Below are 27,768 nucleotides of genomic sequence, written 5' to 3' on the forward strand. Positions count from 1 at the left end.
GTTCGATTTTCCTGTGATTGCCATTTTTTCGTTTTTTCCCATTTCTTTCAAAATTACTACGTACTAAGGAACTATCACAGAGTAATATTTCATTTATATGTTTATTTGTCGGAAAATATGCCTTGATGGTTTGCCTAGCACGTGGCTGAATTTTTTTTCTTCTGAAATGCCGTATATTAGAAAGGCCATTTTTCCACGAGTGCCCCTTTTTATTTGTTTTGCATTTTTTTGCTTAGTCATGTTACCGTAAGGAATTGGCAAGTAGTGTCGCAAAACTTATATTTTTATAGTGTTGGAAAGTGTTTCTAGATGATCTGGCTACCCATGCCTATCTTTTTTTTAGCCAGATATGGCGTATATATAGGTATGTGTTCGATTTTCCGGTGATTGCCATTTTTTCGTTTTTTCCCAATTCTTTCAAAATTACTACGTACTAAGGAACTATCACAGAGTAATGATTCCTCTAGATGTTTATTTGTCGGAAAATTTTGTTTATTTTTTTTTTTGATTGAATATCATCAAATTTTTTTAGCTAAAATATTGTTTTACATTTTTTTTTTCGATTTTATTTCCCTTCAAAAAAAATGTTTTGGGTCAGAATTTTAATTTTATCGTCGTAAAATAATCGACAATTATCCAGCAACCCACCATACAATTTTTATGCATATCCAATAATAATTAGATTAGTAAATAACACCTTGAAATTGACATACCCTTCCTACATTTCAAGTGGTAGATTAGGGAGTCTGAGTCAGTGTGGTTGGCGGCCATTTTGTGGACATATCCGAAGCGTAAGCTGCCCTATCTATATATATTCTTGTTCCCTATAGAATTTGTGATATTTTGGTATATTTTTACCTGCATAAATATCATATTATATATTAAATATATGTATTTTTTTACGAAATTTCCAAGTACTCAAAAAATTACCTTTAGATATGGCCCCTGATATAAATGTAATTTACAAAATAATGAAGATTTTTTTACATATTTCTATTTTAGGATAACATATGTTTATTCCCTAAAAAAATTAGCCACTTCCTATTTCATTTGGGTACCCAAAAAAATTCATGAAATTTGGACAATTTTTTTTGGCCAAAAAAAGTTACCCTTTTTTTCTCATTTCAGATCTTCACCTCCATGGGTCTGACTTCATCCAAAATACATCAAGATGTGTCCTAAACATTCAAGAATCAATTCCTAAAAGGATTTGTGTATATATGTATAAACTTTTTTTTTTTTATGAATTTTTATGTCAGGTCTTTTTTTTTTCTACTTAATTTTTTAAAATATTTATAATAAATAGTTTTTCTGCAGATGAGTAGTATTTATCTTTACAGTTGTTTTAAGCATTCATTGAAGTTTTTTTTGGCAAAAGAAAAAAGGAGGTTACTGCAAAAACTGATTTTTCAAGAATTTTTTTTGGCGTCGGGGTCTTTCGCGTCCGAGTATACCCTTAAAGGGGTGTCCGAGGACCGTACCTATCCAGGGTTAACGGGTAGGTAGGTAGTAGGTTGGCCTGGGCACCAGCCGCCCGTTGAGATACTACCGCTAGAGAGTTATGGGGTCCTTTGACTGGCCAGACAATACTACATAGGACCCTTCTCTCTGGTTACGGTTCTTTCGTTTTGCCTACACAGACACCGAATAGTCTGGCCTATTCTTTACAGATTCTCCTCTGACCTCATACACCTGACAACACTTGTTATTACCAAACAATTCTTCTTCACCCAAGGGGTCAACTACTGCACTGTAATTGTTCAGTGGCTACTTTCCTCTTGGTAAGGGTAGATGAGACTCTTTAGCTATGGTAAGCATCTCTGCTAGCAGGAGGACACTCCAAAATCAAACCATTGTTCTTTATTCTTGGGTAGTGCCATAGCCTCTGTACCATGGTCTTACACTGCCTTGGGTTAGAGTTCTCTTGCTTGAGGGTACACTCGGGCACACTTTTCTCTCTAGTTTCTCTTGCTCTTGTTTTGTTAAAGTTTTTATAGTTTAAATAGGAAATATTTGTTTTGGTGTTGTTACTGTTCTGGAAATATTTTATTTTTCCTTATTTCTTTTCCTCACTGGGCTATTTTCCCTGTTGGGGCCCCTGGGCTTATAGTATCCTGCTTTTCCAACTAGGGTTGTATCTTAGGATTTAATAATAATAATAAAAAGTGATGTTCTTTCCTCTGAGCACCACTGCCCTCATCCAGGGTGTCTTGAGAAATTCACGTCCCACTACAGCTGACAAGGGATGATGGGACTCCAAGAACCCACTGACAATGACCTTGACCTTGATGGACTACTGGAAGAAGTTCACGATTGCAGACTGTCTTTCTAATGTCGAGGATTCCTCTCATGACGTCGAGCCTGAGATCTTGAATACCTGCTGGAAATGTGCATAACCAGGGTGCTTTAGGAGCTTTGGTGGCTTCAGTCCTGAAGCAGCTTTTAGACTGTCTGTCAAGAAGAACGTGACTTTGGCAAGGGCAGTCAAATCTGAAGGCTTCCCTAAAGTATCTGAGGACTGCCTCTTGGGAGTTGCTGGAAGCCCATGACCAGGAGCTGACCAACGAGGACCTGGCAGAAATAGTCTGTTCGGCAAGTGAGGAAGAGGAGGAGATTGATGAACCTGACAAGGAGAAAGGCATCACGCTCTAGAAGGTGGCAGAGAGGTCACAGTTGGTGGAAGAGTTGAAGCAAAGGTCGTACAGAATGGATCATTCCTTGGTACATGCTTTACGGTAAAGTTCATGTGTTCAATGTATAAGACTTCGTTGGCTACAAGAGCATCTTGGACAAGATGAAGTTGGCGAAGCAGCTGCCCATAATGATGTACTACTCCTATCCAGAGAAACAGTCGCCACCCGCCGAGCCTGACCCTGAGCCTCGGCCATCACTACGGCCTCCTCCAATACCAGAATCTCGTGACCATGAAACCACTCTTCCAGAAATCATGGTGGAGCTCAGTGATGATGATGGTGTAGATGATCTTCCTCCTCCTTGCAGAGTGGTAAGATATATTTCTTTGTACATTTTCCATTTCTACAGTTGTTACTGTACAGTACAAGATTTATAAAGCTAACTTTGAATTTATTGTAATTTACACTACTTTAGTAACTTTTAAAGCATACAAATACAGTATTAGTTTTAAAATTACTTGCACTGCTTATTTTTATTAATGTATGTATCCTGTACTAATCCATTTTAAATATAATTTTTCTTTACAACAGTGACGACTCGTCCGAATAGACATGTCATGCCGTGCAGTTACAACCCTTCATTGTTCACGTTATCCATTTGTAACCGCACGGCTTATCCTCCATCCACCTTACCAACTGTGCCTTATGGCGGAAATTATTTTGGTAAGTACATGTACTGTTACAGTACTACAATATATTTGTTTTATAAATACATAATGTTCTAACGCAAGTGCTGAAGAGGAATGAAGATGGGGGGTGGGAAGATGTAGGGGTAGAGATGGGGGTATGTTGATGAAGGAGAGGTCTAATTGGTGAGGGATCTATGGTCGGGGTTCAATCACGCCCCAGTTTGGTATACCGACACTCAATGAGTGAGCGAGCTAGGTTTATTCCTGGCATTCCATGCATCTCTTTTTCTCTGGTATTTTCAGCAATAATTATGCCTTAGAAATGGTGCTAGAGGAGCATTTCACGGAGCGACACAGGTCCCTCGCCCAGAAATAAGTACGGTACTTACTGTACATACATGATCATTACTTACCATACTTTTATATTTTTACATGAGTACAGTACTGTACATACTGAACATACACAATCAGTATGTACTGTACTTTTGTTTTTTCCAAATAATTTCACTGATGAATATATTTTATTCCACATTTGTGTATATACTGTATATAAGTGGCCGTGTGTGGTTCCCTGCTGTACGCAAGACACGACACATCCAGAATTGCATCATTCTTCACGACATGACACTGCATAGAACTTCGTAGGAAAATGGTTAGTGGTATTTTTATATAATGTGTGTTCACTTAATTTTTTGTATTTTTTATTGCTCTAATACATAGTTTATAATACAGTATTATAGTAATGTAGAGTACTGTATTGTTTTAACTAATTCTGTACAGTACTGTATATGTAGATGCTACTGTACAATATGTACTGTTTACTAGAGTGCAGTGACTTAATGGAAGGGTGCGGGTTGACCTACCGAAAACAGCGAACACATGATGTTACCTTAGGTAATTAAGCTGTAGTGTAGTGATAGTACTGTACATATTACAATAATATGCACCACAGTATCAGCGAGTATTATATCAGATAGGAACAATAGTGTTTAGTTGTCATAGTACATTAATTTATAAGTGTGGCAATGGCTGGTGTTGTGTGTACAGTAGCGCAGTCTTATGTACATAGTGTATATATACAGTGCTGTACACTTGCTGAAATGTGTTCATACTGTAATACAATACAGTACTTATTTGTTCCAACACAGGGACTTACCTCGAACTACTTTCTTAGGAGTTACCTGTTTCTTCCCCTTAACTGACTTACCTCGTCCCCTACTCTGGGTAGGGGAAGCAGAAGGAACCCTGTTAGATTTCTCTTCATGAAAAGGAGAGGCAACAGGTCTAGGAAGAGCTCCCTGTGTGGCTAGAAAGGCATTATTCCATTGGCTGTAATTCTGAGTTCATTAATGAGGAAAATAATCATGACAAAAGGAGGCAACACATAAATGTTGAACCACTCATGAAATGCTCCTGCTCCAAAACTTCGAGAGCAATACATTTGCAACTTCTTGTTGAAGGAAGCAGCAGACATGACTGTCATCAATCTTGCCAATGTTTTCCAGTGATCTAGGCATATTTGATAATGAAGGCTTGAGACAATTTACAACTCTTAAGGCAACAGATATTCTATCCGCTCAACTGCTCCATTTAGACAGTCTTTCTTCCTGGGTGAACTGAGGCCGAAGAGAAATGTCTTGGGTGTGGTGGCCTTAAACCTTAAAGACAAATAGTAAACAAGGCTAGGCTACATTAGGTCCTGCATAGGTTAGGTAAACTAGAATGCTGCTAATACTGTACCATAATAACAACTGAATATTTGATTCTTTGTACTCTTTAGCATAATGCATGACATGGTAGTAGGTTGGCCAGGGCACCAGCCACCCGTTGAGATACTACCACTAGAGAGTTATTGGGTCCTTTAACTGGTCAGACAGTACAGTACTATTGGATCCTTCTGTGGTTACGATTCATGTTTCTTTTGCCTACACATACACCAAATAGTCTGGCATATTCTTTAAATATTCTCTGTCCTTATGCACCTGATAACACCGAGATTACCAAACAATTCTTCTTCACCCAAGGGGTTACTGCGTTGCAATGGTTCAGTGGCTACTTTCCTCCTGGTAAGGGTACAAGAGACTTTTTAGCTATGGCAAGCAGCTCTTCTAGGAGAAGAATGCTCCAAAATCAAACCAATAATTTCTAGTCTTGGGTAGTGGTATAGCCTCTGTACCATGGTCTTCCACTGTCTTGGGTTAGAGTTCTCTTGCTTGAGGGTACACTCAATCACACTACTCTATCGTATTTCTCTTCCTCTTATTTTGTGACAGTATTTATTGTTTATATATGAAATATTTATTTTAGGGTTGTTACTGTTCTTGAAATATTTGAATTGTTGATTAATTAATTCTCTTATTTCCTTGTTTCCTTCCTTACTGGGCTATTTTTGCTGTTGGAGCTCCTGGGCTAGTAGCATCCTGCTTTTCCAACTAGGATTGTGGCTTAGCAGGTGATAATAATAATAATGGGCTAACAACGTAGAAACGGGCAATTGATTCATTTAATACAGAGCGGATTTAGACATAGGAAAAATCTATATTTGGGTGAGATAGCCATGTCGTTCTGATGGAAGTTCCTCATTGGCAGATTCTGCTTGGGATATTTTTGCTTGTGATATATCAGAGAAATTTCACCTTAGAGGTATCAATGGAATTTTATTCTCCGGAGCGAATATCCCGAGGGATATCGCATATAAATCAGGGACTTGTTAATAACAAGCCATGGTTATCCTTTCCTGAATAGGGTTGACCTTGTCTTGAAGGATAAGGTAGAGGGTAGGATACGTCGGCAAGTGAGCCATTATAACTCCCGATCTCAGTGTGCTACAACTAACACGTTTCCTGTTGAACCATTTCCCTTTCACAGTGTCATCTTTGACGATCGCTTGGAGAGTTTCTGCCCGTTTTTCTTATCTTTTTGAGCAATTTTCAGTCATGGATGCTTCAGCTTCTTCCTCATCGTCTTAAGTTGAGTACGCTCCTTTACTGTATGTGTTTTGGAGAATTTTGCATCTCCACTGTTTATTTTTAGATTTACATGGTTTTTTTGTTCTGTGGCCGGCATGTGGTCATTACACTTACCAAAGCGCTATTTAGTTATTTAATCATATTATTGTAGGAATATGTTTTACATTATTCTTTTACAGTGTGGTATGATTATGGGAATCCCACCCCCTTTTTTGGTGTTTCTTGTGTTTTTTTTATCAGCATTGACTTAGGCTAGCTCACTACCCTAGCTGGCAGCCATGCCTGATAAATTTTCACTTATGCACCATCTCCTTCTATCACCTAACCTTACTGGTTTGGTGAGGCTGTCTATCTTTACATGCAGTCTTGAAGGTCCCTATGGGAGTTGGATAGTGTTTTCAGTTGTCCTAGGGTGACTGTTTTCACTTTCCAATAAGCCTACTGTACAATATGTGGGGAGGCGGCACAAGTATTGGGAACTTATTCCCTGTGTCTACTTATGTTTACCCATTGGAACCCTTTACCCCAATTGATTCATTTAGTACAAATACTACTAGAACAATATCTCGGAGTTTACCTATATCGTGTAGCAATATTCTAATAACGAGACATGGCAAGGGCTATTATTATTTTTGGGCCCAAGCCATGTCGTCCTGATGGAAGGTTCCTAAGAGTAGCTTCCTAAGGGATATTTGACTACAGTGATATTCCCAGAGAATTTACCTTTAGGTCTCCAGAATTCTAACTCTTGGCGCGAATATCCTTAGATTTCTCTCATGGATATCGCATAATATCAGGGGACGTATTCTTGACACGCCACATAGCAATCTGCACCCTGAATAGCGTTTACGCTTCGAGGGGGAAAGTGGCAGAATTAGAAGGGGAGCCGTATCAAGGTTACCCTAGTTCCCATACTACTATTGAGTATCATAACAGCGCCATATCCAAGATGGCGGACATTCCTAATTCTGTAGCGATTTCGCACGGTGGTGTTCCCTGTTGATCTGACATTTTCGATTGCTTTTCAAGGACTATTATGCAATCTCCAGCTTCTTTCGCCTCTGGAAAGTTGAGTATTGATTCTTTACAATGTGTGTAATTTAGCTCCTGTTTCACATTGAAATTAGACTAATTTATTGTGATTAGGAGCTAGGCCTGTTACCGGAGGTGCCATGGGCGCTGTCGTTCGTTAGGCATGTGTTATTTATTTAGTAGAACGACATTCCCGGTTAAAATAGCATTAATAATTCAATTATGAAAGCTATTTAGGCAACTTATACTTGTAAAGATATTTATATGCATAATTTTTCTTTTTCTATGTCGATCGTATATGTCAGAGTTTCGGTGATTTAGGTAACCAAGTTCTCGTCTTGCCTAGGTAACCTAACCTAGGCGACATGGTTTACTTTCGACATTTCCCCGGTTACCCTCGTGTATTGGTTTATCAATTCATCGGAGATTGATATCTCCTAGAATTATTATATAACCGATACTCGTCTCTAGTAGAGATTTAAGGGTAATCTCTTTTCCCTCTGAGTGTAGCCTTAGGCTACAACCCTAGTGAGTCGTGCCTCGAGTTTTCATTCAGGCATGACTAGCCTAGGGTTTTCTGTCTTGTGCTTAACCGCAGATGGCAGGTTTTGGGATTTGGTCAGAACCTCAGAGTATTTAGTCTTGTGCCGACAGTCGGCCGGCAGGGTGAATAGTCATTCCCCTGCCGGATAGGCTGCCGACATAGGAGGCTAACCCTCCCTAGGCCACACCTGATGTGGTTGTATGATGCCACCACCTTCTTCCTGTGGCCTAGTAGACTAGTCCTGTGCTAGCAGACGCTAGGCTGAAGAGTAGTTATTCTTCCGAGGCCTAGGATGGCGCTGGCACTGGTCTGTTTCTCCCTTGTTGAGAGGAGGCAGCACTGCTGTCATCCCCTTAACTGTATTGGCAGACCCTAGGTTGGAGAATAGAAGATTCTCCTGCCGCCTAGGATGACGCCGATACTGAAACAGAGTTTCTTAAGGGTGTGTAGGTCCGGCAACCTTGCCGGCTCCTTCCACACCTCATACAGGACCCTTTTCCCTCCCCCTCTGTTCTTTTATAATGGCCGAGCCATTGTCTTTCTTTGAGCCGTCGTCCTGTAACCTCACCATTGCCGGTGGGTTGCGGGGGCTGGCCAGACTCCTTTTCTGCAGCTATTTTCCGGCTGCCTGTGGCTATGCCAGCTGCCGGTAGCCATGACAACTGGCAGCGGCTATGTGTTTTACAAACTGTCGGCGGCTATGATGGCTGCTGGTAGCCATGTCATCTGTCGGCAGCCATGACGGCTACCGGCGGCTGCCGGCAGCCATGATGGCTGTGGGTGGGAAGTCCCTTCTGTCACCAAGGTTCTCCAGTCCTCCCTTGGACTGCTGGCCACAAGTTCTGTTGCCGGGGTTTTAGCCTGAGACCAGCACAGATAGGTGCTGACTCAGCCGGCAGTACGCTGACTGTACTAGTGCTGCCGGAGACTACCCTGCCGGCTACGTGCCGGATGGACCTTGCCGGCGTTGGTACTTGTGGCTGGATGGAAGCCTGAATGTTACATTCTCCCCTTCCATTTGAACCTTCTTTCTGGAGAAAGGCAGTAAATTAGACTTTTACATCCTTAATTACTGTATACATACAGTACACAGTAGTAAGGCAGCCTTCACTCCATGCTGTCTCTCTCTCTTTTAGCTAGCATGCTGGCTGTGTCGGCAGGGACTAGCTATGCCGGCTATATGCCGGCCGAATTACAGTATATGTTTATACAGGTAGTCAGTATATTTGCAGTATAGGATATACTGCAGATAGAAAAACTATTGTATATATTATACTAGTACAGTAGTTATTTTCCAATATGTCTTGGGTATCCTTGCCCGGGTGTTTTCTGAGACCAGTCCTATATTGAAAGAATAGAATTTCTAAAATATTCTGATTAGAAATCAGTTTTCATATTACCCTATAATATTAAATATTCTAAAGGGCTGGTGGTATTACACTTCTAACCCTAAAAGGGTAGAACCCTTATCCTTGAGTCTCCCTGTTCAGGAAACACTGATTTAATATTGTAAGGGAGGTCACAGCAAATGAGCTGGGTAGGATACGCAAATATATGTCTTTTATATTTCCTAGTCCAGTCGGCGTCATGCCGCATCTGACGGCACGTCAGACGCTTGCCACAACGGCAGCACACTGGCTGAACTACATTATATATAATTATACAGTAGTCAGTAATTTTCAATATAGTATATACTGCAAACAGAAAACTATAGTATGATTATACAGTAGTTAGTTTCTAATATATCTTGGGTACCCTTGTGCGGGCTTCTGCTGGGACCGTTCCTATATTGAAAGAATAGAATTCCTTCAATTCTCTGATTAGAAATCAGTCATCCTTACCCCACAGTGTTAAGAATAAAAAGGGGCAGTGATTTGCACACTTCTCTACCCCTAGGGATTAGAACCCTTTCGTTGGAGTTCCCTTGATAGGGGAATCTCCTTATAGTTAATACTGAGGGGAGGTAACAGCATTTGCTTGCAGGGGATGCACAAGTATGCATCTCCCACTATCCCTTTCTAGCTTACTATCCTAAGCTATTTTAGTTAAAAGATGACTTTTACATATTGCTTATCAGTGAGATAATCAATTGTATACTCATTCTGCTTTCTTTTCTGTACAGGAGGAACCCCAGATGACATGTGTTGCGGTCTTTTGCAATATCAAGAGTAAGTGTTTTTATGGTCATAATACATGCAGGTTTCATGCCCCCTGCAATATTATTTCCGAATTCCTACATTATTGGAACCCGCAAGTTTGCAATGTATGTTGGACCTTAATGTCCGAGGGTTTCGAGAATCCCAAGTCGATAGAGTCTAGGGATGCAGCTCGTAACAAACTACAGTACGCAACTGGGTGAGAGGCTTCCAGAAAATCTCTCCGGGACCATACCTACCTAATGATAGGATGCGTAACCTACTATTCCCGAAAGAAAGTAAGGAAATAGTGGTGCCCCAGGCAAGATTCTCACCTCCCGGCAGCCAGATAGCCTTTGGGATGGAGGGCAGGAAGCCCCCACTGGAAGAGGGGGATAATGTCGTGTCGGAATTGTTTCCGTCTGTGCCGGGCTCTAGAGCCATTAACATCGACATCTTCACCCCCTACCCCTCTATTAGATGGAAGAGACCAATTATGGGCCCAAATGAAAGATCTAATAGAAAACTTTCGCAAACAAGACGAAAAGGAGGAAGCCAAATGCAAGATAGAGCTCTGTGAAGCTCCACTTGTCGCTCCCCAAGGGTCATACAAACTACCCAGAGACCAAGACCTTCCTACATGCTCCAAAACCAATCTCTGGAGGTTTGCGGAGCTTATGCCATTTTAAACGGCAAACTCTACATCTCTGAAGAGATGGGTGCTGTTCCTTTGGACAAAATCCAGTTTTGACGCTTTCCCTAATTGTTTCATTCGACTGAGACATGAACCAATGTCAAGAAAAGAAACGGAATTGAAGAAGGTGATGATTCTCGACCATGATAAGGCACAGGCTATCTTGTCAAGTAGCCTGAGAAAGGCAGGTTACTCGGTGTCGAAAGTATTCACACTAGGTAACAGACACCCTTCCTTTCTTGCTCCTGCTTCAATATCATTCCCCTTTACGTGGAAGGCATTTAAATCTGTTGCCAAGGCAGTGGAGGCAGGTAGACCATGTCCTGCACTCGAGGAGTGCAAGCCTCTGTCACTAGCCTTTCCCAGGCAGGAGAAGGATTGGAAGGAAGTCCACTTGACCTTTTCAGTAGGAAGACTAGACGCTGATGTCGCCAGTCGACAGTTTATCGAGAATCTCCCTAAACTATCCGAGTTTCTTTTGTATAACGAACAAGAGACTTGGAGCCTCCCTATCTCTACAAAACTGCATAGAGTTGTGTTCAACCCACCAAAGTACCCCAGACATGCTCATGGTCTTGGCCAAAATGCATATGGCCACCTTAGTAAAAGACCTTTATGCCTTTATGAAGGCTAGGAGAGCCTGTAGGGAGTTTGTGTTTGCTGTCCCAACAGTGAAACACAAAACCAGGAAGCTGATATCTTCCAACATCTGGGGTAGAGACCTCTTTCCAAACGAGGTACTGTAGTTATAAAAGTGATTAAAAAGGCCACCACGGAGAACATAGGACTTCTCCAAAAGTAGGGCATCTCTTCAAAGAGAAAGTCTTCCACGGTTTTGGGTCCCCAACCTAAAAGGAAGACGGAAAAGTCTGGAAATATCCCTCGGGCTGTTCAACAACATCCCACAGTGCAGTGACCGCGGTGCCACAGGCAAGCGGTCGAATATGTAAACCTACTGATAAGACGAAGGAGGGAGATTCCTTCAGGATCGCTGGACCTTTGATCCTGGGTCCAAGGCCTAATCAACATGGGACTAAGATAGGAGATAGACATGCCTCCACCATCATTTCCTCAACTCTTCCTACACTCCAAAACCCTCCTGGAAGAGTATACCTTAAGAGCTCTAGAACATACAGGTGGTAAGGTAAGTATAGTCCATCGAATTCCAGGGAAGGCTGTTTGGTGTTCACGAGAAGGACTCAAGAAAACTCAAAGTCATTCTGGACTTGTCGCCACTCAAGTTCAAACAAAACAGCAAGTTCAGAATGTTAATCCTGCTGAACATAAGGACCCTGTTTCAAAAATGGGTGTTCGCAGTCTTGTCAGACCTGAAAGATGTCTATTGGGAACTTCCAGTCAGTCACCCCCTCCCCTCCTACCTAGGATTCAAGTTACAGAGGATAACGTAGATCCTAGGAAAGATACTTGTCGGACTAGACACAGTCCTAAGTATCTTCACAGGATTAGCAGACACAGTCACGCAAAAACCAAGCCTAGAAATGGTTCAGGCAACAATGTACCTGGACGAAAGGCTGGGGTGGGCAGCACCTGTAGTGAAGTGATCCGGTTCCCGGAACATCAGGGATGCAAGATAAGCTTCAAAAAGTCTCGATTCTCTCCAGCTCAAAGGCTTCAATGGTTGAAAAACCATTGAAACCTGTGGTCACACCAACTCTTTCACTTGGGGATGTAAAAGGAGATCGCAGGGTCAGTCAAGAGACTCATCAGTCAGGATTCCAAGACTCTAACAGGGAAGAGTTCTGAACTCTCTCCAGTTCGCAATAGTGACAGACCCAATGCTAAGAGCACAGCTGAATGATGCGTTAAGAGATATGCGCACACATTGTGCGCATATATGTGCACACATTGTTTGCATATATATATGCACATACGTGCATATTGTGCACCTATATGCGCATACACTTGTGCAAGTACATGTGCATATTGTGCACATATATGATTAGTCCATCCTGGAAACATTCATATATTGATATAGCTACTACCATAATTGCCTAACATTGTAGTGTTGCAGCTAATTATGGAAGGAAAATTGATTTATAGCTAATAAAGGTTTATAACCATTTTTAAAAAGTCCTAATTAGAAAAATACTTTAGCAGTGGAGTTATAAGTCCTGTAAAGTTACCCAGATAATCTCTGTCACAGGAATAGCAAAATTTGTCAAGTCCTCTTCCACGCACAATAAAGAAACTTTAAAATCAATTTGTTCCAACACAGAGACTTACCTCGAAACACTTTCGTAGGATTTACCTGGAATCTCCTCTCAAACGACCAGAGTTTTGTGTAGTTTACCCTACTCCCATTTTCTGCAATGGTAGGCCTAGCGGAAGGAAGGATACGTGCCCTGAGGGCAAACCCGAGGTAGGCCACATGTGCGCTTGGGTCGTGATCTCCAGTAAGTTCTCTGGTCGCGTCGTGATATCATCTCGACGCTCCTCTGATCTCAGTGCGACCCTTTGTGTCTCATGGCCACGTGGTTACCGCATGGTCCGTTGTGCTCTCCCTCGTGCTTAGTGCTTTAACTTTGTGCTTTGGCTTTTTAATTCCTTTGTGCTTTCGCTTGTGCTTATTAGTGTTCTCATTCTTTTTCCGCTTCGTGCCTGTGTCTAGCGGTATTGTGTTTGTGTGCGATGGAGCATACTCGCCGTTGTCCTGGGCCTAGGGCCGGGAAATCGTGTGGGGCTTTCTTATCGAAGCCCGATGTAGATCCGCACTCCCTTTGTTCCTCGTGTAGGGGTAAAGTGTGCTCTCCTTCGGACACGTGTCCGGAATGTTCTGCCTGGAGTGAGGTCCAATGGGTCAAGTACGGGACCAAGAAAAAGAAGTCCTCGAAGCGTTCTCCCAGGAAGGCTAGAGTTTCTTCTCCTGCGACTTCGACCGGAGAGGGTTCTGGTAGAGTTCCTTCTTCTTCCCCTACCCAGAGTAGGGGACGAGGTATCTTTCCGCTAGGCCTACCATTACAGAAAATGGGAGTAGGGTAAAACAACACAAAACTCCGGTCGTTTGAGAGAGGTTCCAGGTAACTCCTAAGAAAGTGTTTCTCGGTAAGTATGTTAGGAAAAATACAAATTACTAACAATGTGATTTTAAGACACCATGTGCAGGGTGACAATAAGGAGTTATTTTTAAACAAAAATTTTCCATTACAGATACTTTTACATATTTTGGAAGAGAAAAATAGCTTACCTGATAAAGAGTGTTCAATGTTTTCCAAGTTAAAAAGTATTCCTGGTACGGTAACTACCAAACATTCAACCAAATTTTAAACTTCTAAAGAAGAACTGGTTTCTTTTCAAATTTGCAATTTTAAATTTGCAATTTTCAATTTATAATAAAAAGTGAAATCCATGGCAGTACTGGACCTACTCCAAGACTTACTACTGTATTTTAATTTAAATTCAGTAGTATAAAGTACATGATTTATGTACTGTATATCATTCAAGATTGTATTTACTTAATACAAACTTATTAAGAATGGTAAAAAAATAAAACAAAATTCAAAAATTCTTAGTATATTAGTTAATTTTAATTACAAATTTGTAAAACTTAAAATGAGCTTAATAATACTGAATATAAACAATAATTTAGATTTCCTCAACGTTCAATAAAATGTATAAAATCAGCCTACGATAAACATTTATTTACTAGTTCAGTGTAGACTGAGTATCCACAGTATAATATTAAAAAGTTTGAAATTAAAAAATTCCAATACATTCAAAGGTGGAAAGTATAGAGAATTTTTTCTCTTGCTTAAAAAGTGTTGTAACACTTGTTTTTAAATTACGCACAACATAAAATATATAAGACGTCCCAAACAGAAAATAAATACATAGGACATCTGTGTTTACCTAAATTAACTGTAAAGGCACAAAGTACCTGCAAGAGAAATTTCATTAATCATAATCTCAGACATCATAAAATCTTACTCGAACCTTTAAGTATAGTAGTAAAACTATGTACCTCTCCAGTACTCAAAACATTTGCACAAGTTTTGACTGGTTTAGGAAGCACTTTCAAGTCTTTACTGTATGGTAAAATATATCTTTACAATCTAAATATATACAGTTTTTCTTCTTGAAACATAGGTTTTTTTAAAATTAGTCAAGATTGACAATCACACACAAATTTAATAGCCACATTAAAAGTGAAAAATGGGTCCCTATGGAAAAATCCCACAAACTTTTGACGAGAGTAAGATTACGTCGCCAGAATTCCATACTAGTTTCTTTAGAATACTTTCAGAATGCATCTTAGAAACTAATACTATCACTGACAAGTATAATAACTGTGAACTTCTAAAATATTTGATGGTACATACTATTTCAATAGTTTGTAAACTCTTAAAAAGTTACTCTGGCATACCTTGTAGTAATAGGATAATTATAGAATGGCACTCAGCATCTGTGGGGTCAAAGGCAACCCTGGAAGGAATGAGGTAAAAAGGAGGGGGAGGGCAACACCCTGTAATATATGGCTGAATCTAACATTCATACTCAACTATGTACACTGTACACTTGGCCATGGCACATGGTCACACTTTTAAGTGACAAAAACTTTTTGTCAGTGTCTGTCATGATAATGGCCCCGTGGACCCGACGAGGAACGCTGTCCATAACGTGGGAAGGCTGCGGACCCCTCCCGGCTCTCACTCCTTGATCTGCTGCTGTGGATGCGGTGCCCCCGAGACATGTGCGATGAGCTTCTATTCAGAGAAGCGCTTGGTCTACTGGAATCCAAAGATTTGCTCGGAGAGTGGTAACTCCGCCTGACATCCTCCCATTTGCCCAAGCCATCTAGACATCGTTCTTGTGATCTGCGTTCCTCGACCTCCAAATCGTCACTAATGTAGCCATTGTTGCTGTAGACTTCCAATATAGGAGGGCGTCCTCCACATCCACTAACTATGTCCGGACCACCACGACGGTTGGCAACACCCTTGCTAAGACTGGATTCGCTAGATTCCTCCCCTGAGGTCCCCAAACCCAAGTCTTTGTCATAGTTGGCCCCATCCCCTTTCTTTGATTTGTCTGTCGAAGACGCTGCAGAGGTTAAAAATGCCCCCTTATTCCCTAGAGAGGCAAGCGTCATGGGAGAGACAGCTGATCCATTGTGAGCTGCTATACTGTGGGGTCTTGGAATCTTCAGGCTGCTTGAATCTGGCTGCATGGTGATGGGAGGTTTTCCTTGGGTATAGAATGGAGGTCCTATAGCTCTTGTTGCTGTGGGTGGTAAGGAGTCTTGTTTGGCTTTGTTGGAGCAGGAACCCGGTCCCAATACAGATAGGAGGACTGGTAAGAGGAATATTCCATGCACTGCTCCAAAAAATATAACCAAGAATACAGTCTTGAAGAACGTAAGGAAGATATAAGACGGCGCAAAGATGAGTGCTGTAATACCCAAAATTGTAGAAAGGCCTCCTTGTAAAATAGGAAGACCAAGGCCATAGAGGCACTCCTGGACACGCTCATCTGGTGTGTCCACCTTGGCTGCCAAATATGCGTAGGATATATGGGCAGAAAAATCCACGCTAAAGCCAATGCACATAATTAGATTGATCATAGAAATAGAATCTAGATTGACATCCCACAAGGTCATGTATCCAACGACGCCCACTTCGATTGACACTATAGAGAAGGCGACCCATAATGAACAGAGAGGGTTGGGGATAAATATGAGTGAAATTACCATCATAACACCTGCTGCTAAGGATATGGCCTGGATGCTGGTTGTCCTCACCAACACAAACTGGAAATGAAGAAATTAATTACCTACAGTTTTGGCAATGAACCATTTTTAATGTACTAAATTGGCACCTTTAAAATGCACACTTACATTATACTTCATTATAACCCTGACTGAAAAAATAAAACTACAGTACCATCTTTATGAATTCTAACAAAATATTTTGGACAAAAATGTTGCACCTTTGGCACAATTCTAACAAAAGTTTTAAGGAATTTTTAATCAGGTTATGTCTCCCAATAAGTGAAGCCTGTAAAATGAGATACTGATGCTTTGTCACAAAACTTACTTGATCAAAGAATATGAAGAACGGATTGAAAACTGTGACATTGAAGGGGGAATCCTCTGCCACTTTACGCAAAGTCTCCATCATGTCTTTGTCATCGTTAGCATCCAATATCTTGTAGGTTTGTATGATAAATCTCGAGGCGATGATGCGAGTAAAATCTTCGTTGAAGGTCACATCTTGTGCGTATGGATTAGCTGGGCCCGACAAATATATCTGCAAGTTGGAAATTACTTAGCGGTAATGACTACCTAGAGATTTTAACTTTTAGAGAAGAGCAGGTGTTATCTATAGTATATAAAAAATACTACCTCTTTGAATATTTCATTAAAAATCCACAAAATACGTGTGCGTAATTCAAGCCTAAACAAATACAGTAGGTCAAAATAATAATGTATGAATATTAGATTCACTAGGAACTTTACAGTAATTTCAAATTTTGTCAAACTTATTGCACATGCCTATTTTTTTTAATAATTAGATTAATGTAAAAAACTAAGCTCTGGGAAGGATATATCAAAAGATAGATCTCCAGACTTACTTCTCTCAAATTAGAAATGAAGTCTTCTTCTTCTGTTACATTAAGTTCCAAATACTCTTGGTTTCTGTCCAAGAAACCAAGCCATGCTCGCAACCATGATTCTGTGTAAAGAGCTCCAGCAACGTAACTAAGATTCTCAAACTTTTGGTGAAGCTCTATCAGCTGGTCCTGAGTTGTTGTGTTGCTGTAATCCAAATCACCAGTTATAACCACCTGTTGGGGAAAAAGTAAGTCCATTGAGTTACTGTTTTATAGTAATACATAAAAACTAGACTGCATTCTACTTACATGGAATAATTTATTTTCAGTCCACAAGTATTAACTTTAATGTTTCTATAAAATACAGGATTTTAATAACTGACAACACAGTTCGACATTTTATATAAAAGCATAAATTTGGTTACACTTCCCCCTCATTTAAACTATGCTACTTGTATGGTTGCCATCCCTTTAAGCAGTTCTGACTCGACACACTACACGAACGAGTATTCCACACAATTTCTCCTCCTTACCCCAAGCAAATAAAAATATATGGTAATTATAGTAACACAAAAAAGAAATTTGTGAAACAATGGTAACACACTGACAGCTCTCTCTTACCTGTATCCTGTAGGGATAGTCACGGAAATATTGGTCCTCTAGATCGTAGAAACGCACTGAATAGGAGTCATATCTGGAAAGTCTCCTTCGCTCCAGACCTTCCTTGACCATTGTGCAGCCCCAGCAAGCTCCCAACAAGTAGAGCAGGAAGATCATCACGACAAGAGCTGGGGAAAAAAATCTTGGTTAGAATGACAATTTTTTTTTTTTTTACAATGACAATGATTTGACTATTTAATACATGTCAAATTGAATTTTTTTTTCCATGTTAATTATCTATCTATCTATATACCAAGGCACTTCCCCCAATTTTGGGGGGTAGCCGACACCAACAATGAAACAAAACAAAAAGGGGACCTCTACTCTCTATGTTCCTTCAGCCTAATCAGGGACCCAACCGAGTTCAGCTGGTACTGCTAGGGTGCCACAGCCCAACCTCCCACATTTCCACCACAGATGAAGCTTCATAATGCTGACTCCCCTACTGCTGCTACCTCCGCGGTCATCTAAGGCCCCGGAGGAAGCAGCAGGGCCTACTGGAACTGCGTCACAATCGCTCGCCATTCATTCCTATTTCTAGCACGCTCTCTTGCCTCTCTCACATCTATCCTCCTATCACCCAGAGCTTTCTTCACACCATCCATCCACCCAAACCTTGGCCTTCCTCTTGTACTTCTCCCATCAACTCTTGCATTCATCACCTTCTTTAGCAGACAACCATTTTCCATTCTCTCGACATGGCCAAACCACCTCAACACATTCATATCCACTCTAGCCGCTAACTCATTTCTTACACCCGTTCTCTCCCTCACCACTTCGTTCCTAACCCTATCTACTCGAGATACACCAGCCATACTCCTCAGACACTTCATCTCAAACACATTCAATTTCTGTCTCTCCATCACTTTCATTCCCCACGACTCCGATCCATACATCACAGTTGGTACAATCACTTTCTCATATAGAACTCTCTTTACATTCATGCCCAACCCTCTATTTTTTACTACTCCCTTAACTGCCCCCAACACTTTGCAACCTTCATTCACTCTCTGATGTACATCTGCTTCCACTCCACCATTTGCTGCAACAATAGACCCCAAGTACTTAAACTGATCCACCTCCTCAAGTAACTCTCCATTCAACATGACATTCAACCTTGCACCACCTTCCCTTCTCATACATCTCATAACCTTACTCTTACCCACATTAACTCTCAACTTCCTTCTCTCACACACCCTTCCAAATTCTGTCACTAGTCGGTCAAGCTTCTCTTCTGTGTCTGCTACCAGTACAGTATCATCCGCAAACAACAACTGATTTACCTCCCATTCATGGTCATTCTCGCCTACCAGTTTTAATCCTCGTCCAAGCACTCGAGCATTCACCTCTCTCACCACTCCATCAACATACAAGTTAAACAACCACGGCGACATCACACATCCCTGTCTCAGCCCCACTCTCACCGGAAACCAATCACTCACTTCATTTCCTATTCTAACACATGCTTTACTACCTTTGTATAAACTTTTCACTGCTTGCAACAACCTTCCACCAACTCCATATAACCTCATCACATCCCACATTGCTTCCCTATCAACTCTATCATATGCTTTCTCCAGATCCATAAACGCAACATACACCTCCTTACCTTTTGCTAAATATTTCTCGCATATCTGCCTAACTGTAAAAATCTGATTCATACAACCCCTACCTCTTCTAAAACCACCCTGTACTTCCAAGATTGCATTCTCTGTTTTATCCTTAATCCTATTAATCAGTACTCTACCATACACTTTTCCAACTACACTCAACAAACTAATACCTCTTGAATTACAACACTCATGCACATCTCCCTTACCCTTATAGAGTGGTACAATACATGCACAAACCCAATCTACTGGTACCATTGACAACACAAAACACATATTAAACAATCTCACCAACCATTCAAGTACAGTCACACCCCCTTCCTTCAACATCTCAGCTTTCACACCGTCCATACCAGATGCTTTTCCTACTCTTGTTTCATCTAGTGCTCTCCTCACTTCCTCTATTGTTATCTCTCTCTCATTCTCACCTCCCATCACTGGCACCTCAACACCTGGAACAGCAATTATATCTGCCTCCCTATTATCCTCAACATTCAGCAAACTTTCAAAATATTCCGCCCACCTTTTCCTTGCCTCCTCTCCTTTTAACAACCTTCCATTTCCATCTTTCACTGTCTCTTCAATTCTTGCGCCAGCCTTCCTTACTCTCTTCACTTCTTTCCAAAACTTCTTATTCTCTTCATATGACTGACCCAATCCCTGACCCCACCTCAGGTCAGCTGCCCTCTTTGCCTCACGTACCTTGCGCTTTACTTCCACCTTTTTCTCTCTATATTTTTCATACTTCTCTATACTATTACTCTGCAGCCATTCTTCAAAAGCCCTCTTTTTCTCTTCCACTTTCACCTTCACTCCTTCATTCCACCATTCACTGCCCTTCCTCATGCTGCCTCCAACAACCTTCTTGCCACATACATCACTTGCAATCCCAACAAAATTTTCTTTTACTAACTTCCATTCCTCCTCTAAATTACCAGTTTCTCTTACTCTCACCTCATCATATGCCATTTTCAACCTTTCCTGATATTTACTTTTTACCCCCGGTTTTATTAGCTCTTCAATCCTCACTACCTCCCTTTTACATCCACCTACTCTATTCCCCCACTCTTTTGCTACAACTAATTTTCCTTCCACCAAAAAATGATCAGACATACCGTTAGCCATACCCCTAAACACGTGCACGTCTTTCAATCTTCCAAACATTCTTTTAGTTACCAACACATAATCCATTAATGCCCTTTCTACTACTCTTCCATTTGCCACTCTTACCCACGTATACTTATTCTTATCTTTCTTTTTAAAGAAGCTAGCACCTATTACCATCTCTTGTTCAACACACATGTCTACCAGTCTCTCACCACTCTCATTTTCACCTGGTACGCCATACTTACCAATGACACCTTCTACCTCTCCAGCGCCCACTCTAGCATTTAAGTCACCCATAACAACTACATAATTCCTTCTACCCAGTCCTTCTACACACCTAGTTAAATCATTCCAGAACTCATTCCGATCTTCTTCACTTTTCTCACTACCTGGCCCATACGCACTGACAAACGCCCAACATTCCCTACCCAACCTAACCCTTACCCACATTAACCTAGATGATATCTCCTTCCATTCCACTACTTTACCTGTCATCCATTCACTCAGCAATAACGCCACACCCTCTCTCGCTCTTCCCCTTTCAATCCCAGACACTCTACCAGACATTTCACCAAACATCACTTCACCCTTTCCTTTCATCTTTGTCTCACACAAGGCCAATACATCCATCCTTCTACTTCTAAACATACTTCCAATCTCACATCTTTTACTCTCTATCGTACTACATCCACGCACATTTAAACACCCCAAAACTTGAGTGCGGGGAGCAGTCACTCTCCCCCCAGCACCATCTCCTTGTCGATGTCTCGCAGGAATTTTTTACAGGAGAGGGGGTTCCCAGCCCCCTCGTCCCGTCCCTTTTAGTCGCCTCTTACGACACGCAGGGATAACGTTGGCGCTATTCTAATTTTTATATGCCCCCGCGGCCACAGGGGGCATATTATGGAGACCTTTTAATATAAGCAAGCCTCTATTTCAAACATGACAGAATGGGAAGACACTTTTCGACATGACAGGATGGCAAGACACTTTTCGACATGACAGGATGGCAAGACACTTTTCGACATGACAGGATGGCAAGACACTTTTCGACATGACAGGATGGCAAGACACTTTTCGACATGACAGGATGGCAAGACACTTTTCGACATGACAGGATGGCAAGACACTTTTCGACATGACAGGATGGCAAGACACTTTTCGACATGACAGGATGGCAAGACACTTTTCGACATGACAGGATGGCAAGACACTTTTCGACATGACAGGATGGCAAGACACTTTTCGACATGACAGATATGTACAGGAGGTAGTACGTTGGCCAGGGTACCAGCCACCCGTTGAGATACTACCGCTAAAGAGTTACTGGATCCTTCAACTGGCCAAGGAGTACTACATTGGATCCCCCTCTCTGATTAGGGCTTTTTTTCTATTCCTACACATGCACAGATATAGTCAGGCCTATTCTTTTCACGTTCTCCTGTGTCCTCATACACCTGACAACACTGAGATTACCAAACAATACTTTTTCACTCAAGGGGTTAACTACTGCAATGTAATTGCTCTGTGGCTACCTTCCTCTTGGTAAGGGTAGAAGAGACTAACTATGTAAGTAGCTCTTCTAGGAGCAGGACACTCCAAAATCAAACCATTGTTCTCTAGTCATTGGTAGTGCCATTGCCTCTGTACCAAGGTTTTCCACTGTCTTGGGTTAGAGTTCTCTTGCTTGAGGGTACACTGTCAGGCTTTTTTTTTCTTGTTTTTATGAAGTTTTTATAGTTCATATAGAGATCTAATTTAATATTAATCATCTTATAATGTTTTAATTTTTATTTTTATTACTTCTCATGGTTTATATCCTAGTTTCTTTTCCTCACTGGGGTATTTTCCCCAATTGGAACCCTTGGGCTTATAGCATCATGCTTTTCTAACTAGGGTTGTAGCTTAGCTAGTAATAACAACAATAATAAAACGTGTCAGAATGGGAAAAATCCTTAACCTGTCAAAATGGTCAGACACTTTATAACAGGTTAGAAGGGAAACAATACAAACAACATGTTAGGGCAGAAGGACTTTTTAACATCAGAATTGTGAGGACATTCCCACTACTTAATTACTGTACCGTATACACTACATTCAAACATGTCAATAACAGCTTAAACTCTCTAGTATCGGGTTGATTACCTTTAATTGCAGGAATGTTCAGCAGTCGAGCAACGTAATCCCTGAAGAAGACCATCAACTGGTGTTCCTTATTGTCCATAGGGTTCCAGGGGTCAGTCTCGCTAATTCCGCCAGAGCAGAAAGTGTTGTAGCAACAACCATCGTCCTCTGAAACATTACAACAAAGTTGTGGTTTATTTAGTTCTTTAATTAGGGGGCATAAGTTTGCTACCTTTGAATTACAGTACATACATTAATAAAATGAACCTCTAAAAAATTTCAAGAGATTTAAAACTAATTTAGAGATTGTAACAGTGTTTAGAAAATTCTCTTTTCATTACCATTCAAAGCAAGGATAACAGAGCCATACCAAGACCATACGAAATCTAACTACAAAATTATTTACAGGTTTAATATATATATTTGCACTTGTGACTCAAAGGCGAGATGAATGCAACTGAGCCGCCCGTATAGCAAAGCTTTTTCAGCTCTCTTAACAACCGTTGGGGGACCAAAGGACTTATCTCGCCCTCAGGGAAATGACTGTTGCATTCATCTCTACTTTGAGTCACAACCTACTCTTGGCCCATCACACACTGATAAACTCATTACTATCCATTGCATTTTTTAACTACACTTGAACACAAATAACGAACGGACTCTACAGGTTTAGGTTCAGGTTCACAGGCGAGGCATAGCCTTGGCAACGGCGCCTCCCAGGATATGGTGTGGTTTGAGGCAGAGACAGGATTGTGTGTCAAACATTGAGAAAGAGGCGCTTGTCTACTTACTCGCTTCGGAATACGGCTTCACTTTGATTGTGCAGATCACTCCATGCCTCTGATTCTTTTCCATGTAACCAGCGAGTGCCATGCATCCTCCAAAGAAGGTAACGTGCCATAAGTACGTGACTACCACTGCCATGCCTGGAAAATATGATACGATTATAATAGAGAATCTGTTTATAATAATTTATCAAATAAAGTGATCGTCTGAATAAGATATAAGATTAATGAAAAATTGTCAATAAGATTAAAATAGAGAATCTGTTTATAATAATTTATCAAATAAAGTGATCGTCTGAATAAGATATAAGATTAATGAACAGTTGTCAATAAGATTGAAATAGAAAATCTGTTTATAATAATTTATCAAATAAAGGGATTGTCTGAATAAGATATAAGATTAATGAACAATTGTCTATTATAATAAAGATTAAAATATAGAGAAGCTGTTTATAACAGAATTTCTCAGTGCTGATCTAAAGAAGATATCTAAGATTTATGTAAAAGTTTTTATTTTTATACATAATCAGCAAAAAGTATAAAAAACATAGCTTTTAATATGCAAGACTTGCATAACAGGAGCCCACTAGACACCCGAAGGACTAAGATATTAAAGCTTTCAAGTAGTTGATTTTACTAAGAGTTTCAATGATGTGGATTTAACAATTAACACCAAAACTACTGTGTGATATTTTAAATATTCTTAATTTATACAAAAATCTTGCAGATCCTTTAGGCCAGATGATTTCCATGTATGATAGGACCAGGAAAAAGGTCCTAAAATAATCTATAAGACCTTGGAAAAAAAAAATCCTACAGAAATTTAGTATAAATTGCTTCAATGAAAAATGCGTATAACATATTGCTAGTTAAAGAGTAAACTATCTTTCTGCTTACCTGTATATAAGCAGAAAATCTGCACGCAGGGGAAGGGCGTAATGGCACCAATGTAGAAAGATATCATATCTGTTATGGAGGTGATAGTAATACTAACAGCGGCCTCAGCGTAACAAGTGCCCATTCTCTCTGGAACGGAGTCCTGCAGATTCGTCCGTCGCCACGCCGCTAACATCACGAACGTGTCATCTATGCCGATACCTAAAATAAGTGTAAAATTTTATTAAAATCATTTAAAAACATTGTAAACTTTTATTAAAAACATTAAAAAGGTGTAAACTTTTATTAAAAACATTAAAAAGGTGTAAACTTTTATTAAAATGTTAAAAAAGTGATTAACAAACAGTAAATTTTTTTAACTTTTTAAGAAAGTGTAAACTAATTAAAACATTTAAAAACATGATAAAAAAATTTAAAAACATTGTAAACTAATTAAAAAAATTGCAAACTTTTAATAAAAACATTGAAAAACAGTGTAACCTTTTTTTAAAAACATTAAAAAAGTGTAACCTTTTATTAAAAAACATTGTTTCAGTGTAAACTTATTAAAAACGTTAAAAAACCATGTAAACATATTAAAAAACATTAAAACAGTGTAAACTTAAAAAATTTTCATTTAAAACATGTCAATTTACTAGAAATTTTTAACCAAAACAGTCAAAAGTAAAAGAAACTTTCTAATCTGAACAGTCAACAAACTAGAGTTTGAGTCCCACTTGTGTCTAACCTCCCTATCCTTGTGAGCTGAAAGGGGGGGGGGGGGGGGTTTCCGGTTTGGGGAAGCCTATAATCTATCTTCTGAGGCATCAGCAGCCATTGCCTGTCCCTCCCTGGTCCAAGCTTAGGTGGAGAGGGGGCTTGGGCGCTAATCATATGTGCATAGGGTCGTCTCTAGGGTATTGTCCTGCTAGTTAGGGTATCGTCACTGTCCCTTGCCTCTGCCATTATAAACTTTTAAATTTGAACACCCAGGTTGCAAGAAAAGTCTTAAAAGTCCGTTTCAAGATACTTCTTAATTTTAAGTCAGGTTACAAACAACTTATAAATATAAACATTTTAAGTTATAGAAGTTTCTTTATTTAATGGAGAAATTTGGAAAATAAAATTTAGGTCTATTAGAGAAGACAGTTCAAATGTAAATATTGGACTTGAAAGTTTAAAGGCCACTCATGAATGGCAGAGGCAAGGGACAGTGACATTGCCCTATCGACTGACCATATATACATTATGAAAAGTGCTCAAGCCCCCTCTCCATCCAAGCTAGGACCAAGGAGGGCTAGGCAATGGCTGCTGATGACTCAGCAGATAGACCTGTAGGCTGTCCCCCTCCCTCCTTAGCTCACAAGGATGGCGAGGTTGCAGCGACCAAAGACACTAACGAGCTTGAGCGGGATTCGAACCCCAATCTGGCGTTCACCACATCGGCCATCAATTTCGACAACCTATTTATTTATTAGTGGTACTTTATGTATTTCTAACATGCACAGATTTCCTCAATTGAACGACACCAAAGTATTAATGTTGGTTAAGCCAAAATCTCTATCCCTCGTATTGATAGTCGTCTGCTATGGTCACCCGTCCAAGAACTGGCCATAAAAAACCTTGCTTAACTTCTTTGTTAGAACGATCATTGTCACAGAAATTGGAAACAAAGTTGTCATTGGTTTTGTGGAGTTTTTAGGCCTCTGGACAAAGTACAGTTCTTTGCATTTGAGTGATGGTTAGTGAACTACGTCATGTTAGTTATTAACAAGGTGTTTGTGCCCTGAGTGATAGTGCTTCTTATCCCTGTTGATCTTTTAGGAATTGACGTAGGAAGACGTTCCTGGAATAACAAGTTCCCACTTCTTTTTCTTCTTTGTCTGCACCTTTTCCCACTCAATTAAATAAAAACAGGTTTCGATAAAAGAAAGAGAAAGAAAAAACAATACCAGAAAAAAAGAAACCAAGAAATAAAAGTCTTCTCCCTTGCTGGAATTCACTACAGGACAGTAAACCCAGCAGCCACCTCATCAAACAGGATAAAACTCCCAAGTTAGGGGTAACGGTAGGGGGAATGAACCCAAAAAGGCAACCTAGTTGGAAACCATCCAAGATTCTAGCAACAGCAACAAGCCCTTTCACTTTCACTGACGGTCGGTCGTTAACAGTAGGTAGGTCGTGGAGGAAGAGTGAGTGAGTAAGTGAGAAACAGAGAAAGCCTGGAAGACGCAGACAATCTGGAATCAGGGCTGCCAACATACAGCGCTCCAAAAGGGTTGCCAACATTGGCAGTGGTCCGGTGTTACTTGCAACATTTTCGGGGTAAATTCATCCGTAATTCTTATGCTATTTATATAACGATTTAATGTAGAAGGTACAAAATTTTATTTCATTATATTCCTGACAGCTCACTTGGCAAGGCAAGGCAATTAGAACGACCTCTTGCTCTAAGGCTCCAAGTTCACTTGGTTTAACAATTTACTTTTTTTATCTTGCATGAACCATTGTATTCAGTCAAAATTACCTTTAATATCTTATGATCAATTTAATTCATGGCATTCTATATCTCAAAACAGGATAAATACCATGTTTCATTATTTGAATTTTCTTTTGGTATTTTCATTTTGATCTTAGCTTCGTATCTTACAAGTAGAGTTTCAATCAATATATATATATTATATATATATATATATATATATATATATATATATATATATATATATATATATATATACATACACATATACATATATATAAATCACACAATTTGTATAGGCCTCTATGTGTTGCTGTTTTAAACGCATTGGTTTTAGCTCTCTGCTATAATAAAGCTCCTATTCCTGTATTGGAAGCATCACAAGCAAAAAAAAACTCCTTTCCAAAGTCTGGATAAACTAAGATAAGTACAATGACTAAACCAAGAAAAGGTCAAATAATTGGTTAGGGTAAGCACTACACGTTAACCTGAAAGTCCCCAGTCTTTCTCTGAATGCAAGAAAACAAGCGTTGAAAACCTTCCATAATTTTTTTGAAAGGTCAAAATCGTGACTACATGAATGACACTAAAAAACTCCGTCTTGAACAGACGATATGATGTAACTTAAAAAATCCAGTTGTTCCCAAGACGACGAATTCCACACAAAATATTTTTCCAGTTGATTTGGTTCCATTCCTTGCAGTTTCTTTGCTTTTTTTTATTTGGTTCCATTCCTTGCAGTTTCTTTGCTTTTTTTTATTTGGTTCCATTCCTTGCAGTTTCTTTGCTTTTTTTTATTTGGTTCCATTCCTTGCAGTTTCTTTGCTTTTTTTATTTGGTTCCATTCCTTGCAGTTTCTTTGCT

The 27,768-nt window shown here is 40.0% G+C and overlaps 1 protein-coding gene and 1 long non-coding RNA gene across 4 annotated transcripts in view; one reads left to right on the forward strand and one right to left on the reverse strand.

Annotated features, from left to right (window-relative positions):
- Window positions 1-1,515: 1,515 nt before the first annotated feature.
- LOC137650187 (uncharacterized) lies at window positions 1,516-23,698 on the forward strand. The gene is made up of 4 exons (XR_011045940.1): window positions 1,516-3,004; window positions 3,225-3,356; window positions 3,877-3,974; window positions 23,438-23,698. It is a non-coding gene; the product is annotated as an uncharacterized lncRNA (long non-coding RNA).
- LOC137650186 (patched domain-containing protein 3-like) overlaps window positions 14,212-27,768 on the reverse strand; it is a 204,079-nt gene continuing 190,522 nt past the window's right edge. For all 3 annotated transcript variants that reach the window (XM_068383361.1, XM_068383360.1, XM_068383359.1), the window contains 7 exons: window positions 24,447-24,647; window positions 23,556-23,690; window positions 22,786-22,932; window positions 17,885-18,051; window positions 17,285-17,497; window positions 16,747-16,959; window positions 14,212-16,460 (listed from right to left, as the gene is read on the reverse strand). In XM_068383361.1, coding sequence (XP_068239462.1) covers window positions 15,276-16,460; window positions 16,747-16,959; window positions 17,285-17,497; window positions 17,885-18,051; window positions 22,786-22,932; window positions 23,556-23,690; window positions 24,447-24,647 — 2,261 coding nt within the window. In that variant the 3' untranslated portion in view covers window positions 14,212-15,275. The remainder of the gene's footprint in view (window positions 16,461-16,746; window positions 16,960-17,284; window positions 17,498-17,884; window positions 18,052-22,785; window positions 22,933-23,555; window positions 23,691-24,446; window positions 24,648-27,768) is intronic.

Source organism: Palaemon carinicauda, chromosome 11 (assembly GCF_036898095.1).
Source record: "Palaemon carinicauda isolate YSFRI2023 chromosome 11, ASM3689809v2, whole genome shotgun sequence".
NCBI lineage: Eukaryota > Metazoa > Arthropoda > Malacostraca > Decapoda > Palaemonidae > Palaemon > Palaemon carinicauda.